At 51.4% G+C, this 17071-nt stretch overlaps 7 protein-coding genes across 7 annotated transcripts; 2 read left to right on the top strand and 5 right to left on the bottom strand.

The window, feature by feature from the left end:
• Nucleotides 1-20: 20 nt before the first annotated feature.
• Z519_06768 (uncharacterized protein) lies at nt 21-1262 on the top strand (the record flags this gene model as incomplete). The annotated part of the gene is made up of 1 exon (XM_016764506.1): nt 21-1262. One exon carries the CDS (start codon nt 21-23, stop codon nt 1260-1262), a length of 1242 nt encoding a protein of 413 aa, XP_016619588.1.
• Nucleotides 1263-1720: 458 nt separating this feature from the next.
• Z519_06767 (uncharacterized protein) lies at nt 1721-3722 on the bottom strand (the record flags this gene model as incomplete). The annotated part of the gene is made up of 6 exons (XM_016764505.1): nt 1721-2197; nt 2308-2645; nt 2719-3099; nt 3160-3356; nt 3437-3507; nt 3561-3722. The coding sequence occupies 6 exons, from the start codon at nt 3720-3722 to the stop codon at nt 1721-1723; spliced, it is 1626 nt and encodes a 541-aa protein (XP_016619587.1).
• An 817-nt stretch (nt 3723-4539) lies between these two features.
• Nucleotides 4540-4923, bottom strand: Z519_06766 (uncharacterized protein; the record flags this gene model as incomplete). The annotated part of the gene is made up of 2 exons (XM_016764504.1): nt 4540-4658; nt 4707-4923. 2 exons carry the CDS (start codon nt 4921-4923, stop codon nt 4540-4542), a joined length of 336 nt encoding a protein of 111 aa, XP_016619586.1.
• Nucleotides 4924-9081: 4158 nt separating this feature from the next.
• Z519_06765 (ATP synthase subunit beta, mitochondrial) lies at nt 9082-11032 on the bottom strand (the record flags this gene model as incomplete). The annotated part of the gene is made up of 7 exons (XM_016764503.1): nt 9082-9773; nt 9826-10063; nt 10109-10425; nt 10476-10518; nt 10574-10659; nt 10775-10944; nt 11022-11032. 7 exons carry the CDS (start codon nt 11030-11032, stop codon nt 9082-9084), a joined length of 1557 nt encoding a protein of 518 aa, XP_016619585.1.
• Nucleotides 11033-11572: 540 nt separating this feature from the next.
• On the bottom strand, nt 11573-12423 carry Z519_06764 (uncharacterized protein; the record flags this gene model as incomplete). The annotated part of the gene is made up of 3 exons (XM_016764502.1): nt 11573-11686; nt 11770-11963; nt 12099-12423. 3 exons carry the CDS (start codon nt 12421-12423, stop codon nt 11573-11575), a joined length of 633 nt encoding a protein of 210 aa, XP_016619584.1.
• Nucleotides 12424-13366: 943 nt separating this feature from the next.
• Nucleotides 13367-14194, bottom strand: Z519_06763 (uncharacterized protein; the record flags this gene model as incomplete). Its single annotated transcript, XM_016764501.1, has 4 exons — nt 13367-13510; nt 13562-13613; nt 13672-13920; nt 14067-14194. The coding sequence occupies 4 exons, from the start codon at nt 14192-14194 to the stop codon at nt 13367-13369; spliced, it is 573 nt and encodes a 190-aa protein (XP_016619583.1).
• Nucleotides 14195-16160: 1966 nt separating this feature from the next.
• On the top strand, nt 16161-16715 carry Z519_06762 (uncharacterized protein; the record flags this gene model as incomplete). The annotated part of the gene is made up of 2 exons (XM_016764500.1): nt 16161-16297; nt 16412-16715. The coding sequence occupies 2 exons, from the start codon at nt 16161-16163 to the stop codon at nt 16713-16715; spliced, it is 441 nt and encodes a 146-aa protein (XP_016619582.1).
• Between the last annotated feature and the right edge of the window lie 356 nt (nt 16716-17071).

Raw genomic sequence — 17071 nt, 5'->3', positions numbered from 1 at the left:
TTTCAAATTCCAACTTGGTCATGACATCCTCTACCAACACGGAGGTCGACAACCCTCCCTTCCACGTTCCAGAAACACTACCCGAACGCCCACCAAGGTATACCACTATAGCGACCTTCCCCCCTGGTTCCTTCCTCGAGAATCTCGCTGTCCGTCGCGATGGCTCGATCCTCGCATCTGACATGCTGAGCGGGAGCATCTGGTACATTGACCCCCATGTTGAAGACGGGAACACACAGAAAACCGTGGAGCTGGTGCACAAATTTGAAGTCGAGGGCACTCTTCCTGAGGAGTCATTTCATGGTGACGACGGTAAAGCTGAAGCTGCATCTGAAGCCGGAGAAGGAGAAATTCATGCATCCTACGCCTCCACTCCCGCCGCGGAAGCAATTGTCGAATCCCCGACTGAGCCGGACCTGTTCTACCTGTTCTCCGGCATCCATGGCAAGAAGGGGACATGGTCGGTTTACGAGCTGGATATGCGCTCATTCGTCCCAGCTCCAAAGCCAACCCAAATGACAGTCAGGTGTCTCGCGCCCGTCCCCGCCGTGACATGGCTCAACGGAGGCACCGCCATCCCTCATCCCACCGTACCCTTAATCTTGATGGCCGAGTCATATCAAGGGCGCTTATACTCTTACAACATCAAGACCGGGGCCGTGGGTGTATGGCTTGAACACCCACTGTTGGGTAAGATGACGACGAGACCACGTTGGCCAGGTGTGAATGGCTTGCAGTACTATCACGACGGCAAGGATAGTTGGGTCTATTTCACGAATTCAGATCGTGCGATTTTGGGACGGATGAGGGTCGATCAGCAAGGTGATGTGCCGGTTGCCACTCGCGATCCAGATACCAAGAAGATTGAAATCCAGAGTCTTGCAAGCGGTTGTGGTGGCGACGACCTGTGCCTCGATGGAGAAGGGAATATCTACGTCGCGACGAACCCGATGAATACGGTGCTGAAGTTTCCGCAACTTGCACTGCCTCTCAACGCGGCCCCAGGACAAGAAGAAGATGCGCAGCCACCGCGTCAGATCGTTCTCGGCCTTCGCCGGACCCGATCATCCGCAGAAGAAGCGTCGATTCCGAAACCTGATTCTCCTTTCGAGATCGACCCAGACACGACAGGACCTACCGCTGTCGCTTTCGGAATCACGGCTGCCGATGAGAGAGACCTGTACGTGGTGACGAATGGTGGGATAGTTAATCCCCTTGATGGAGTTGTCAGAGATGCACGAGTTTTGAGGGTACATCTCTAGCTTCCAACGGCCAGGATGCGGTCATTGTGCTAGTTGCAGGTTGTCGGTGCTCAGGTCGCCGTCGTAGAAGGAAGAGCCAGAAATCGATACGACGACATCTCCGCGCACGCCTATCGAATTCCCAACAGGTGGCACTCGCTATTCCTGGGAGAGCTGGTAGGAAGATGGTATGTAGGCAGGCACATTACAAGGAACCAGGTGAATCTCCAGTGGTCACCACAATGCGCTGGGTTGACGGGAGCCCGTTATCTCCCCCTTGACATACATTCATTCCTTGCTTCATTTCTCTCTCTGCCAGAAACCCAGCAGAAGAAGAGGATACAGACCAGACGAGCGCTGCTCACCTTTCTTCCTGACCAGTCGATCCCTCTCCTCTTCTTGTCTAATGTGCAATGTCATAAACTCACTCATGCACACCCCCGTCCTTTTTGGTTTTTTTTTGGTGGTATTTTGGTTTTCTAATCGTGCGCCTCAACCATCCTGATGGCCGCCAGATTCAGTCCAGGCCAATGTCTCTCGCCCCAAACAAACCAATACCCCAGCGAGCAGAGCACCACGAATGCATAGATGGGCAGCGCGTAGTTCATGTTCGTGCCTGTGACAGGCAACGTCGTCGGAAATGGTAACCACACAGTCAGGTAGATGGTCCAGCACAGGGCGAAGATGTTGACCGGAGTGCCCCAACCCTTCCACAGGCGCCAGCCGCCGTAGTGGACGGGGGCGCCGGAGTTGTCAGAGAGATGACCCGTCAGGCGCGCGTGCAGGATGCACGAGATCGCAATGATGTATGAGGTGTACAGACCCAAGGACGACAGGGCGGTGAATGCGCTGAAGGCCGTGCCCGTCGTTGATCCGATTTCAAAGAGGGAGAGAAGACACACGATGACGATCGGGAGCCAAGTGGCGTTCGTCGGAACGTGGTGTTTGCGATCAATCTTGCGCCCATTTGAGTCAGGATAAATTAGGGCTCCAGCAGGAAAAAAAGGAAAAGAAAAGAAAAACGCGCGAGATTTGACAAAGGGGCAGGCCGGCCGAGAACACTTACAACTGCAAGCCATCGTGGCAGAGCGCCGTCTCGAGCCCATGCCCAAGTAATCCGCGAAACTGAAGCGACGCTGGCGGCGACCACAAAGTAAGTGATGATGATAAGCCCGGAAACCATCGCATTCGCGGCGGCCATTGAGCCCGTCGCGTTCAGACATATGGGGATGATGGGATAGGAAGCGTCCAAGGCATCGTCGAGGTCGCCCAAGCAGTAGAGCAGAACCAGGATAATGCCAAATGCCATGACACCGTTGATCACAATGGTCAAGATCATGGATCGCGGGACAGCGTGTTTCGCTCGGCGGACTTCTTCAGACATGTGGACGACACCATCGAATCCTTTCGGAGCCCTGTCTGTCAGCAGAGGAGAGTCTCAAACCGGGGCGGGGGACGGGAGATTTGCGGAGCTAACCTATGAAACCCCATGCGGGCACCAGCATGCCCAGGTTGAATGCAACAAAGCTACTCCGATCCCAGCCGGACAAGATGGAATCGGTGAAAAAGACGAAGTGTGAGTCGTGCTTTGGAGCAAGGACCGCTAGGACGACGACGAAGATGATGAACAGGAGGACATGCAAGATGCCCGAGGCGAGTTCGAGCCATGGGACAAGCCAAAATGTGTAGGTGTTGATGAGCCCGCAGCTGATCAGCAGCGCCCACATGATGAACGTCAGATGCCATCTCTCCGCCGTATACCCAGGCACATTCTCGGCGATCAGGGCCTGTAAGAGAGCCGCTTCGCCGGAGGAACTGCCTGCGAGGGCCGACACCCAGGCGAACCAAGTCACCCACCCTAAATCTCGCGTCAACGACCAAGTCTGGCACAGGGACTCCTTGATGGTAGAGGGCGCACCTTGCATCCAGGTAATGAACTTTCGCGAGCTCTCGGGCGCCATGATATGCGTCCAATGGTACTGAGCACCGGCTATCGGGAGGATCGAGCCCAGTTCAGCCATGGAATAGGCTTGAGCAAGAGACCCGATCACCACTGCAAGACAGCCCCAGATGAGGGATTGCGGGCCGCCATTCCAGAAGGTGGCCGATATGTTGCTACCGTGAAGATACATATCAGACCCGGCAGCCTCACTCAAAAAGGAGGGATCGGAAGGCACAGTGACAGAGAGACGGACATAGCCATGACTTCCCAAGACTCCATGAACGTCAACGAAAAGGCCAGGAGCTGGGCGAAGCTGAAAAGTCGCTGGTTTCACGATAAGCGTTTCAACTCCGAGGCATTGTAGAGGGATATCGTACCCTCAGAGAGGTGCCATGACCATCAACCGGTGCGGACGGATACGCCTGCACAACATTCTTCTCCGAATACCCCGGAGTTTTGGCATCGTGAGGGATGGAATCCCCCGACTCCTTTGCTGGTTCACCTATCTCTAGAACTTCCGTCTTGTCGAAGTTTGCCATTTTGAATGAAATCCCGACGAGCACGAGGAAGGTGATTGAGAGGACGAAACAACAGGAGGTTTGGACTTAGGCCAAGTCAACCTGCGGGAAACGGCCGATGAAAGTACCATAATACTCGACACCGGTCCAGGAGAGAGAGTAGTCAAAAGGACCGCAACGGCCCAACTCGCACGCGATGCGGTAGTTGATCGAGGGATATTCCGCAAAGGCCACTCGGCCAGAACCGAAACATCCCTGGAAAGATCATGCCAAGCGAGCGGCGCGAGAGATGCAACGAAGCCAAGCCATTGATAGAGGCCAGATAGGGATTGCTGCACGACTATCGAGGGTTGCATTTAGAGGCGACGATCCCGCAGCGGCACAGAGACGTTAAGTGGAGAGATACGGAACATGGGACGAATGGAGTTGAAAGCTCTCCAATCATCCTGGAGCGAGCGATGGATTCGGGCGCAGTAGGATTCCGTCCAACTGATAGAGCGTGTTTCCGTGCTGGGGTCATCCAGGAATCCAGGGTGATGTACACGGTCGATCACGGTAAAGCGTTCATCAGGTGAGCCAACGACCAAATATGATACGGGACAGAACCTCGGGTCGGAAACAGCCCCCATCAAGAAAGGTTTGATCTAAGAGCCTCTGGCCTGCACTGTTTGGCAGCTTCTTAGATCCGTGTGGAAGCCATACACACCCAGGAGAAATGTGAACAACTTCGTCGCCTGAACATGTCCCCTCTTCAGGTTCTTAAGTCGTGACTGTAAATGATTATGCTCCCTGAGGTTGGGGATATGTGTGCAGGGGCATGAAATGAGTCCCGATGGCTTCAATCTGGTCGTGGCCGCTGGCCAGTCGCTGCCGCTCTGGGAACATTGTCGTCATCCAGGTACACCACCTCCAGGCGGCGCTCGAGATCAGCCTCGAGTTGATCAACCAGAGAAGAATCTAAATCTCCTTAGTTGTGATCGTGATTCTGACCAAAATTGACCTTACCATATAGCCCAGCCGCGCCACCCCCTCCCATACCGATATCCACGCCGCATTCAAGAGCGGAGATTCCATCGCTGTCGCCCTCGTGCTCTAAACCAGGGATGCCAACAGGTACTGCATTGGCACCAGTCGCGCCTTCGTAGTGTCTCAGCAGTTTCATTCCTCTGCTGTGTCGTCCTGGGGTACTTCCACTCCCAATTGCATCAACAACGTTAGACATGTGTTCGATGAGACATGAATATATTCTAACAAGCGGCATTGGTACGGCATAGCCATCGTCAAAGAATTCGAGGTATATATATTCTGGATAGTAAGCGGCCAAGCCGGATGGAAAAAGAAATAAGTGGCACATTCAAAGTCCTTTGCTCTTAGAACGGAGGTGGCCTTCGTTGATGATGCGTATTCCGTTTAACTTGAAAATAGTGGCCCTCTGTCCTTCATCCTATGCTGTCAATTATCTTCGATACAACGGTCTCTTTGACGTTGTTGAGTACTCTTGAGGGACATATTCTGTGACAGACTGTGGCACTTATTGTTGAATCCGGCTCGGGGCATCGGTCCAAGGAAATGGAATGTGATTATAGCTCTCTAGCAGCGTTCCAGCGACCAGGCCCAATGCCCTCTGCTCCAGGTCCAGGCTAAGCCAGGGACAGTGGCAAAGGCCTTCCCGTACTTTACCAATCCGACAATGCTAGTTCTATGAAGCCAAACCACTCTGCGTACGTGTCGTGGCCAAAACCAAGATGACTTGGCCCTCGATTGCGTTCAGGCCTTCTGGTAAAGAACCGATAATGGTCGAGAAGATGACAAGAGTGCTTGGGCATCCATCTTAGCTGCCCGTATACTAGCATTGGTGGTCGCGATCTCGGTGTCGGTATTTGGTGTGGTCTCCTTACTGATAGAAGCAACCCAGCATTGAGATGACGAGCATGTGAAGTCCTTTGTGATTACCAGAGAGTATGAAATAAGGCAGATGCCGCTGGAAAAGCCCTTTCGAGGCGTCAGCCGCTGGTTTAAATAGTACAGCGAGCTGAGCTTGATCACAGGATAAAGAGTGACACAGCGAGAGAGACCGTGCCGCAGTGGAGAACGCCTTGCAAGAGCGGGGGATGCTCTGCCGCCCGATATACTGGCTAGAGAGGCCGAGAAGCCAGCCACGGCGCATGTAGCTGCAACCATGGAGGCTTGTGATACCGGTGATCCGGTGTCTGCACATCTCGCCCTGGCTCGAAAAGCGTGTCAGGAACATGGGGAACACGTATGTTCTTCTAAACTTGACCACTGGAGCCTATCGAGGACAAAATCTCCGTCTATCCCAGGGACGCCGAAGTAGTGTATCCAGAAACTGTGAAGATCCAGTGTTGTTACAGACGCCAGCCTCAATGTGCTTTGCAACTACTATTATCTTACCCACCAGCGACCCCAGCTTCCAGAGAAGGGATACAAACCGAACTCCCGCTAGACCCGGATGAGCCAAGTTCTCAGCTTTCACTCCGTATTTATCACCCGCCACGGGTTCATAGGTGTCGATCCAGCTGATATGCAAACAGATGATCGGTGGCGCTGATTCTGGGTGCGAACGCCCCGTTCATTTTGCGTCCAGGGAAACAACGGAATGACAGTGATTCGGGCTGATCAAGATGGCACTTTCATGACGAAGACGGAAGATTGGGCGAGAAGCGAATCGGCAAGCTCGGCAAGTATCGAGGCTCGTCCAAGTCAAGGGTCACCGAGTCGTCATTGAGAATCTGCCGAAAGAGATAGTGTCCCCCTCATTATCCAAAATCCACCAAAACAAAGGCCAGGTCGTCTCGTTTTTGACCACGACGCGTGCCCAAAGTGGTCTGGCTTCACAGAAGTAGCATTTGAAATGGGGCCTCCAAACTTCTTGCAGATTGTCCACAGGCTCCTAGGAGTGGAGGAAATTGTATGAAAAACAGGGAGGACCTGTTCTGGGTATATGTTCTGGTCCTGTTTGCAGCCTGGTCGAATGCGAAGGGATTGAGTGAGAAGAGCAAAGGCTGAGGTAATATCTATCAGGCATATGCGCTAGTACAACTATGTAATAACTTGTGCGAGGTTAAGTATCCCTAAGCTAGGGCATGCCAAGCCCCTAACGTTACACAATGACCTAATCACGTGTATAGACATTGACACTGGCGGATGGTAAGTATCACTTCGCCTGTGCAGGCGCGCACCAGATAGTCTAGTAAACTACTTTCAATCAACTCCCTGTTCGTGTCCTCCAAAAAGCACACTCAAACAAACTCCACCCACCGACCCACCACTCATGCCCGTCATTCCTACGGCAGCCTCGCTTCATTCCCGACAGTAGAATGGGAGCACCCAAGGATCGACAAGATGCTATCGTCTTTTTGACCCCGTGACCCTATGACATTGCGGCTTCAAAAAATTGAAGGCTGGTAAGTCATCGAAATTGGATCAAGATGTGTCATTCAACTACCCGTCCCTCCTGGAACGGAGAATTTTCCACATTTGAACCAATGTTTTGGCAAACCTAAGTGACACCGAATCAAATCCCGTCAAGTTGCCTTTGTCTACGAGCCAAATAAAATATGTTCCAACTTTGGTTACGGAAGACAAGCTGTCGGCACTGCGCCTATCCCCTGTACGAGCCAACTATGCAGCTGTCTTGGAACACGGCATATTGTGTTGCTGGTGAGGTTGCCCATGTGAAAGAAGGACTCCCTTGTCAAGGCAAAATGGGGAAGATCTCGGGCATGCCAACATCATAAATATCAGCATCCAGCCTAGCCGGACTTGTCGTCATTGCCCTTCCCCTCAGAGATCTTTCGGACGCCATCAATACTTGCTTCTTTGCAGGATGATGAAGCGCGAACAGCACCAAATGCATTGGCCAGTATTTCTGACTTCAAATACGAGTATGGACCTAGCGAAAAAGAGAAAAGAAAAAAAAGGGTAAAAAGTTATCAGCCTCCGCACCGTTCGGGTGGTATCATCATTGCCCTCAGCTCAGAGATCCTTCGAATTCTGGTGGACGTCGTAAAGGGGTTGTTGACGGTTTCTGCCTTTCACTGTTCTCAAGTGAGAGGCATCATTGGTGATGCTACTTCGGCAGACCTAGAGACACGGATTCTAGGATTTGGCCACCAACATTTCAGATGCTTGCGAAAGGAGTGATGGTCGTCGTTGGCGTATCATCTGTAGTCGTCTCGACCCCAATGTTGAGAATATCTGTGAAGCTGAGAATTGTTAAGTTGGCAGAGAGCACTGGTCTATTCTCAGACATGTCTGTCTATCTGGGCTTTCAGCGAGTTCCCTCCCGCTTATATAGACATTTTGCCTGTACGGCATGTGTTAAGAATGCCACCCCTGAACGTCTCCCCTCGACTTTTTTCCATGACAAGGGCGTCCTGCTGTAAAGAGCGCGGCCGATCAAAAGCATAAAACCACGTGGCGATCAAGGAATAGTTCACCAAACTACTAACGGCTAACTTGGTACCGATGATCTATTATTTACCCTGATCGTTGACCTATCTTATGTATACAGTCCCACTGGGTAGACCTCTCCGAGGATCGGCGACGAGGTCGTCAACGATGTCGCCTTGATGTATGAGTACCTATATATCTGCTAGATTGAGCTATCTAATGAATCTATTCCCCAGAGCTACAAAACAGTGTGGAGAGTTCATAGTACGTATAGACGCAAATCGAAAGAGGCAAGATGCGTTAGGCGGCTGAAGGATAACACGAAAACACCACCCATGTTTGAAAGCGGCGGACCTGCTACACTGTACTGTGCCGTGCCGGAATGCGATCAAGGGAAACAAGAAAGGGAAAGGGGAAGGAAAATAAGCCGAGACTTGGGATAGGCGGACCCAGCTGGCTTTTTATCATTCCATGCATGGAGTAAAGGTCATGGCCTGTCATAACGTCAGCCCGTACAGACCAGATTAGTACACAAGGATAGGGCAGACAGGGTCTCGTTTGGCTGTCGGAAGGTGGATGAATATAAGATTTGACGGAGATATTATTGTTGTCAACTCTCGTGTCTCCAGACAAAGAACTATTATAGGCACTGACATCTCCTTCCAAGCCTACATAATACTACCTACACGCAATTCCTTTCTGGAGGCCAGGGGTTTGGGAGAAGATCGAACAATCAAAGGGGAGCTACCTTGTAGGGAACAAGCGGAAATTTTGATCTCTGGAATAAAAGGAGGATGTTCAATGTACAAGTTTCCCGCCTCTCTCATCAATTCTCGACCCTTAGCTTCTAACTTCTTCACATCAACTCTCCCTTTTTCGCTCCGAGGACTCGATGCAATGCTTTTTACCAGAGCTTGTTTCGCCCTTGCATCACCATCTCATTCCATCTTCTCTCCACCTGCAGAAGTTACGACTTCTCCAACTCGGCCAAAATCTTTTCTCCCTTGGCCCTTGCGCTTTCGAAGTCGCCCACCATGTAAAAAGCACCTTCCGGGAGATCATCGCCTTCGCCATTAATAATCTTCTGGAAACTGCTTATCGTATCCTTCAGATCCACGAGCTTGCCTTCAATACCGGTAAAAACCTGTGCGACGGTAAAGGGTTGGGATAGGAAACGTTGCAATTTCCGGGCTCGTTCGACAGTCAGCTTGTCGGCTTCGGAAAGTTCGTCCATACCCAAGATGGCAATGATATCTTGGAGGGATTTATACTCTTGCAACATCTGCTGGACACGGGAGGCGGTGTCATAGTGTTCTTGTCCCACGACACGAGGATCCAACATGCGGGACTTAGAGTCGAGAGGGTCGACAGCTGGGTAGATACCCAATTCGGAAATACCACGAGACAACACGGTGGTGGCGTCCAAATGTGCGAAGGTAGTGGCAGGGGCGGGATCAGTTAAATCGTCGGCAGGTACGTAGACGGCCTGCACGGAAGTGATGGATCCCTTTTGAGTGGTGGTGATACGTTCCTGCATGGCACCCATGTCGACGGCAAGGGTGGGTTGGTAACCGACAGCAGATGGGATTCGACCAAGCAAGGCAGACACCTCGGAACCGGCTTGAGTAAATCGGAAGATGTTGTCGATGAACAGCAACACTGGGATCCGCGTCAGTAAAATGTCCGAGCATCCAAGTAGACAAGTCCATACCATCCTGTCCTTCTTCGTCACGGAAATACTCGGCAACAGTCAAACCAGTCAAGGCCACACGAGCACGAGCCCCAGGGGGTTCGTTCATTTGACCGAACACCAGGGCGACCTTGGATTCACCATCAAGCTGAATAACAGAGGTTTCCTGCATTTCGTGGTACAGATCGTTACCCTCACGGGTGCGCTCACCGACACCAGTGAAGACAGAGTAACCACCGTGGGCTTTAGCAATGTTGTTCTAGATTTGTCAGCTGTTGTATCTCCCATGTCCAGGCGTACTTACGATCAATTCTTGAATAAACACAGTCTTGCCGACACCTGCGCCACCGAAGAGACCAATCTTCCCACCACGGGCGTAAGGAGCTAACAAGTCCACGACCTTGATCCCGGTAACCAAGACCTCGGCGGTTGTGGCTTGCTCAATGAACTCGGGCGGGTCTGCATGGATGGGAGACAGTTTGGTGGCTTTGATAGGCCCTCTTTCATCAATAGGGTCACCGGTGACGTTCATGATGCGGCCTAATGTTCCAGGGCCAACTGGAATCTTGATCGGAGAGCCAGTATCAGTAGCTTTGTGACCTCGAACGAGACCCTCGGTACCTTGAATCTCAAGTTAGATTTGGGCGATTGATTTGTGCAGGTACTCATACCATCCATAGCAATACATCTCACGACACTCTCACCCAGATGTTGCTGCTCACCATTAGATTCCGGGCTGCCAGACAACATCTCATCATTTGTTTCATACCGCAACTTCCAGGACAAGCTTCTGGCCATTGTTATCGGTCTCCAGGGCATTGAGAATAGGAGGGAGTTGTTCGGTATCGAATTTCACTAGACGAAAGCCATCAGCTTCATTCATCGGCCCGCTCTCGCATGTTTGTTGTAATTGTCCAAGCTCTGTGGGAGCTCTCATGGGCGCAGGAAAGGAGGAAATTTTTTCTCGTACCGTCAACGACAGCACCAATGACCTGGTGGATCTTGCCGTCTCTTGGGGAGTCTGTTGAGGCCCATCGCTGTGCAAGAGCTGGACCGGCCTGTTTCCGTAGGGGCTCGAAGGCGCGTCGGGAGATGGAAGGTCGAGCAAGGGCAGACCTGCCCAAGCTACGGGCGATGCCGCTGTTCAATCGGTGTTAGCAACAGGCCGTAAAAGCGCTTGTGGAGCTCTGCAAGTGTTTGATGAGAAGCTCACGAACCTCTTGAGCATGTTTGCGGATGAACGAGAAGGTGAAGATGGAAAGGTAGAGGGGAGAGTTGGTGTGGGATCAGGAGCAAAGAGAAGAAACTTGAAGTCAAAGGAATCAAAGTTGCTGTTCATTGAGCTCGGTTCTGCGCTATGCCTAATTGGGAGCCTCTGTTAGCCCGACAAGGCCCGGTTCTACTTGGTAGGATCTCCGGAGTTGCCTCGCCAATTTTCGCGAGCCACCATCGTCGTAAATTAGACACGTACGATAAATGAAGAAGACTTTAAGAAGGATAATGCGCATCTTCAGCAACTTAAAGCATGGGAAATAAAGGAACAGCTTTGGGCTATCGATTTCAATCACCGTCCACGTTAATCTATGTACAGTCTCACGAACCAGAGGCGCCTGAAAAGCACAGCTGCAGGGAAGGATGTTGATATTTTTTTTGTATTCACAAAACACAATGAGATCCCTGCTTTCTGGAGATACTAGTCACAGTAAAAAAGACCACCATCTGCGCTGGCGCAAGCACGTGTGTCTTTGCTCCTTCACACCATCGTTGGTTATTCATCCGGTTCAAGCTTAATGCCCTGAGACTTTGCAGACTTGCTTTGAACGAAGCCTGGGCCGGTGTATCCTTCACGGCTGATACCATACATAGGATTGGTTTTCTCGGACTGCAGATGGGGTTTGTCAGCTTGACTCCTAAGCAGCGGGAAACGTTGCGAGGTCATCATGAAACTCGCGAAGATCAACTCACCTTGAGGTATTCATTGGTAGCTTCTTGCCATTCTTTGGTCATAGTCCGTGGTGGCGGTCTTGCAAAAGATTGGATGAGGAGGAACATAGCCAACGATATTCCAAGACCAACAGCTGTGTAAAGCCACACCTTGGTCCATTCGCCCGGGGGTGCTTCGGCACGGGGTCCGTGAGGTCCAAATGCAATCCACCACGCTGTCAAAGCATCAGTAAAAGTTCCCCAACTTAATCTTATAATCTGCTCCAGCTCGACAGCGGGAATCCAAGCTTCATGAAGCATATCATCCCAGTGCCGCATTCCTCCGCGGGGAGACAGAGGTCGATACATACCAGCTTTCTTCTCCTGCAAAGTCATCTCGTTCCAATCAACCTTCATACGATCTCTCAATTGCATCCAAAGCTCGGCCTGCTCTTGTGGAGGCATAGCTTCCCATCTCTTCTCAATTCCGGCGAGGGTAGGGTTGGAGATGGCGTGAGCAGATCGCATGTGAGACTGGCTGGTCATCGGAGGGACATGCTGGGTAGCTGCAAAAGTGGGAGCCAGAGACCGCGCTGAGGATTGGAAGGATCGAATTGAGGGAGGTGTGATCCGGGTGCATGCTGTCGAGGTGCTGGTGGAAGCACGAGCTACACGGGGTAAGGAGCGGAGATACATGTTGCTGGAAGAGTGTGAAGGTTGGATCAACACATACGAAAATCGACCTTTCAATACCCTGCCGAAGCCTGGAGCTCGGCAGCCGCTGTCGTAGCAGGTTGCTTGTGGATTGAACCTGGTGAATGCGAGAACGAATGTCTAAGGTCGTTGGTTTGAGTTCCAAGTTCAATCTACATCTGCAGAGGATTCGCTAGCTCCTGGCCTTGGCGCTGTGTAAAATTACCGCTACATCAGCCTTTATCACCCCACAGGCACCACAGGCACCCTCTCGGTATATCGTGTCATTAAGCTGAGACAACTATCTGCGGCTCGATGGGAGACTACTTGGAAAAAACTATGATACTTACAGCCCTAAGACGTCGCTGCCAACGGAACAAGCATTCGAGTCAACAGACACTACTGTATACGAAAGGAGCATCAATACTTGTCACAGTTGAGTACTGAGAAATACCAAAATTACAACTCCGATCTGCCGCAGAGCAGTCATGGATTTGCGGCCCAAACATCGGGGCGAATGGACTGACACACACGATATCGCGCGGAAATGCAAAGGCGTGGTTTTTCAACAAGACGAAGTCATTCGAGCGCAATGAAGCACATGTCGGCTCCAGGCTGCTGGGCCATGGCTGGTCCTTAATACTCTTCGAACAGCACAATAGGTTCAGAAAGACCCGGAGTTTTGAGGTAGGAAAAAATGCTTCCAGTTTTGATTCGAGACCATCTATCTCGTGTCGTTCAACGTCACAGTGCTCTATCTTCGTCACAGCATCAAATAACGGGCGTGCTCCAATGGCGCATACTCAACCTATCTGCCATGCTCGGCTCGTCGGAAGACGTGCCCTTTGGTCTCAGATGCCACAAGATCAACGTACACCTTGTGGTAAGTGTGTTCTGTTGCCGGTATTCGAGGTGTGGTCCAACCGCCTCCACTGTCAATTCACCCTTAGACTGTGCCTTTGCCTTTGCTAGCTTCCTTGAGCAGATCGGCCCACTCCAACTCGCCAGGCTCGTTTGCTTGCCAGTTCATGGCAATTCCGTTGAGGGCGTTCTTCAGGGTCTCGCGGGAGCTGGCATAGACCATGCGGGACTGCGCAAGAGATTAGGCGTGATGGTCTCACCGGAGTGTGGGCAGTCATACCTTGACACCGGTGTTGTCCTGATTGATATAAGTGATGAATGCAATCTTGGATCTTGATCTGCATTTCAGTATACGCATCCTACAAGCTGACTGAATCTCATCGTGCATACCTTTTGCCTTCACCGCCCTCAAGTTCGAATTCGACATCGTAAATGGCGTACGAAGGACGATCCTTGCCACTGGCCTCCTTCTTGGCAATGAGTTTCTCTCTGAAGGTATCGTAGTCTGGTTCGCTGCCGACTTCGTCTACCACAATTTCCTTCTGATCATCCGAGATCTTGTAGATGATGTATTTTGGACCGCCGCGACCGAGTTTCAGCTCATTGAATTTTGAGACGCAGTCGGGGTTGACGGAGAGGCTAATGATATCAAGGCATTAGAGAGGCACGCCGACGTGCAAGGGGGCATCGGGCTCTTTTAAGGCAGATTGGATGGACATACCCGGACACAGGCTGTAGGGAAGGGTCAGCTGAAGCGGAATTCCGGGATGGATTCAAGAACTCACCATGACTGCTTATTGAGGTTCCAGATACCTATGCGACTCGGTTTCAAGCTGGTATTGCCGTCAGTTTCAGCAGAGAGTGAGATGGCGCTTGGAGCGATGCGGGCGTCAGGAAGCGAAGATAGGAACATAGAGCGTTGAACAGGCAAGGCGCCAACGATCGGGTGCTGTCTAGGACAGGGGCTTACGTACCTTGCGAAGGATTATGGTGCAAGACTGGACAAAGGCAAAGCAAAAGAAAGTCCAGATTGCGTGTAGGGCGGCAGGCAGAGGACAAGGCAGTGTTTTGGTGGGATGGAACAATAATAACGGGGACGCTGTGGCAGCAAAAAGAGAGAGTCAATGGTGGGGTCCAGATTTGATACTCCGAACTGCGCCCCGACGCGCTCAATCACAACGAGGGGTTCGACAGGCTGCGCCGGTTGGCGGTGGCAGCGGTGGGCAGGCAGGTGACAGTTGCCCAGCAGCAAGTTTGACGGTTGGCAGGGGCGAACGCCCAGAAATCCAGCTCAGTCCTCGTCACCATCGTGTTTCCCTCACCGATACGTTCCTCGCATCAACTCCGAGGTGCTACTCCATACTCGTTAGGTATCATTCTGATAAACCTTCACCCTCTTTGCTGGGTGCCTGGGACCTCTTCCAGCTATCTATGTAGCCACTCCCTCCAACATGCTATAAGCTGCTCGAGAACCTGCCCTCTCCAGCTGTGAGCCTGTGCCCATGATTACGATATCGCTCAGGTGTACGAAGTATTCTGCGATTGGTCATGCCTCCGGGTATCTTTCGCCCTCCATCGAGCTAAGTGCTCGCTACCTCTCGTTCTGCAATCCGAGGACGCGGCTTCTGGGTGAGCGCACGAAGCAGTCAGGGAGAGGTTTGTATGCTATGGGCAGGCAGCCTCGATACTCTCGCGGGATGCAAGTGGACTGGTTAGTAAACGACGTTGTGCTTCAATACTTCACCACCTATCGCAGGTTCTGCCTTGAAACAATGAATACGAGGCAGACATCCAGCGGTCTATGGACACTTTGCGTTTTGAAGCACTGTGCCCCTGGTGTGATTCCGATGGTACTTGGAAAGACCGCCTCTGTCTTTTCATCCAAGGATCAATGTCTTTCCAGGGTCCTGGTCGCTTCTCGGACCTCGCTGCATTCTCATCAATCAGAAACGTTATCGACAGGATCAAGGTCCTGTTGTGGTAGCTGTGGGCGACTCAACAACTCCTGTGGATTAAGCTCCAACAGATAGGGAGTCATAATATCGAATGTGAGAAGTGGTGAAGGAAATTCACCGCGCGATTCTTTCCGTGGGACTGTTCACAAACTCAACGCATTAGTCGGTTACAGAACAACAGCATCTGGTGCTGCATGCGACCACCTTAGCTGGAGAATGATGTTACCTTCAGGTTGCCGGAGGAAGTTCATCCATTACACAAACCAGTTGGACTTACCTCATCAACAACAAACATGAATTCGGGGGAATATGGGTATATTTGAGGCCAAAGACTCTCAGCCCAGTGCTCAAGAGACTATATAGGAAACCAAGGCCTATCCATCGCGCTCGATCTGGATTGACTGACCTTCCGGAACATTCCCCCTTCCCTTGTTAACATGATATATTCTTTGCTCTCTCCATTGCAACTTTTTCATTTTTTCTACCTCTGCCATCCATTGTGACCCTCTCAAACTCAGCCAGAGCTCGTTGCCGCTCGCCACATCCATATACGTCACGTGTGAAAAGCTCTTCGTCAACAATCATGTCGTTCACCTGGGACGACACCTCAGAAAAGCTCCTACTGTTCAGTATGATCGAAAACTGCTCGATGGCGAAGTTCGAACTGGCGGCTAAGGCAATCGGTGGTGGAGTGAGTAGAAATGCCTGTCGGTCAGTTCACTCTAATCTCACAACTTTCTTTTTAACAAGTCTGGGGTTTGAACATTCACATTTGCCGGTCCCTGATTTCTTCACACTCTCACTGTTACCACACATCTCATTTGCCTGGTTGAACATCACCACCCCTCAAGACGGCTTCTTCGCTCCATAACGTTGAGACAGACTGTCCCCCTATCCCTCCTTCACTATCCCTAAGTCTTCACAATGCCTTTCAAGTGGGATGCTGCATCCGAGCGCAACCTGCTCCTCTTTGCCATTGCGGAAATGAGCCCACCAGCCACTTCGATTTGGCCTAGGGTTGCTGAGAAACTCGGCAATGATCTTAACGCGAGTGCCTGCAGGTATCATCACTTTTTGCTCACTGTTTTATGATGTTTCCCTTTTGTCTCTCCATCGATTTCGAGGTGTTCCCGTTCCAAATATCAGACCATCTTGCTGATTTCCCGAATCTGTAGTCAAAAATTCTACAAGTTGAAGAAAGAGAGTGAGAAGCTACTTCATCAGGGCGATTCGACTGTCGGTGGTGACGCTGCGACCCCATTCAAGGATGCCAAGACCGCAAAGACGCCCGCAAGCAAGGGTACATCTGGACGCAAGCGAAATGTCGCAGATGTTAATGGAGAAGAGCCAAAGACGCCCACAAAGCGTAAGCGGAATATGAAGAATGTCGCTCCAGCTGAACCCGAAATCAAAGGGGAAGTTGAAGAGGAGAAAATACCCGCCGTCAAGTCTGAGGACGAGGTGAGCAAAGGCGAATGAGAAGGTTCATCTTCTACTCTGGTATACCCTGCTGTCTTCGCTCGGGGGTTCTGCGGCTGACTCTTCATCGGGCTCACGTCCTTCGACCCCCTAAACCTCAAGCAATATTACTCGCTTACAACGTCCCTGGAGGAACGGCAAATCTCACTTGCGGGATTTGGTTCGCTCGGCTGGATACTATGGGCTGCATGGCGGGCATCGGCTTGGACGGGCTGTGGTATGACATGATAGGATATTGCTTGAGCTGAGACTTGGCATGAAGAAGGATTCGGTCGACGGAACTCGACAACAAGTCACTGTCAACCTTGTGCCTGGACTCAAAACACTGACCATCAACATGCAGAGAACGGGTGCAT

This window comes from Cladophialophora bantiana (genome assembly GCF_000835475.1).
Source record: "Cladophialophora bantiana CBS 173.52 unplaced genomic scaffold supercont1.9, whole genome shotgun sequence".
Taxonomy (NCBI): Eukaryota; Fungi; Ascomycota; class Eurotiomycetes; order Chaetothyriales; family Herpotrichiellaceae; genus Cladophialophora; species Cladophialophora bantiana.
The sequence above is the reverse complement of the archived record's forward strand: the minus strand, read 5'-3'. Positions and strand labels throughout refer to the sequence as shown.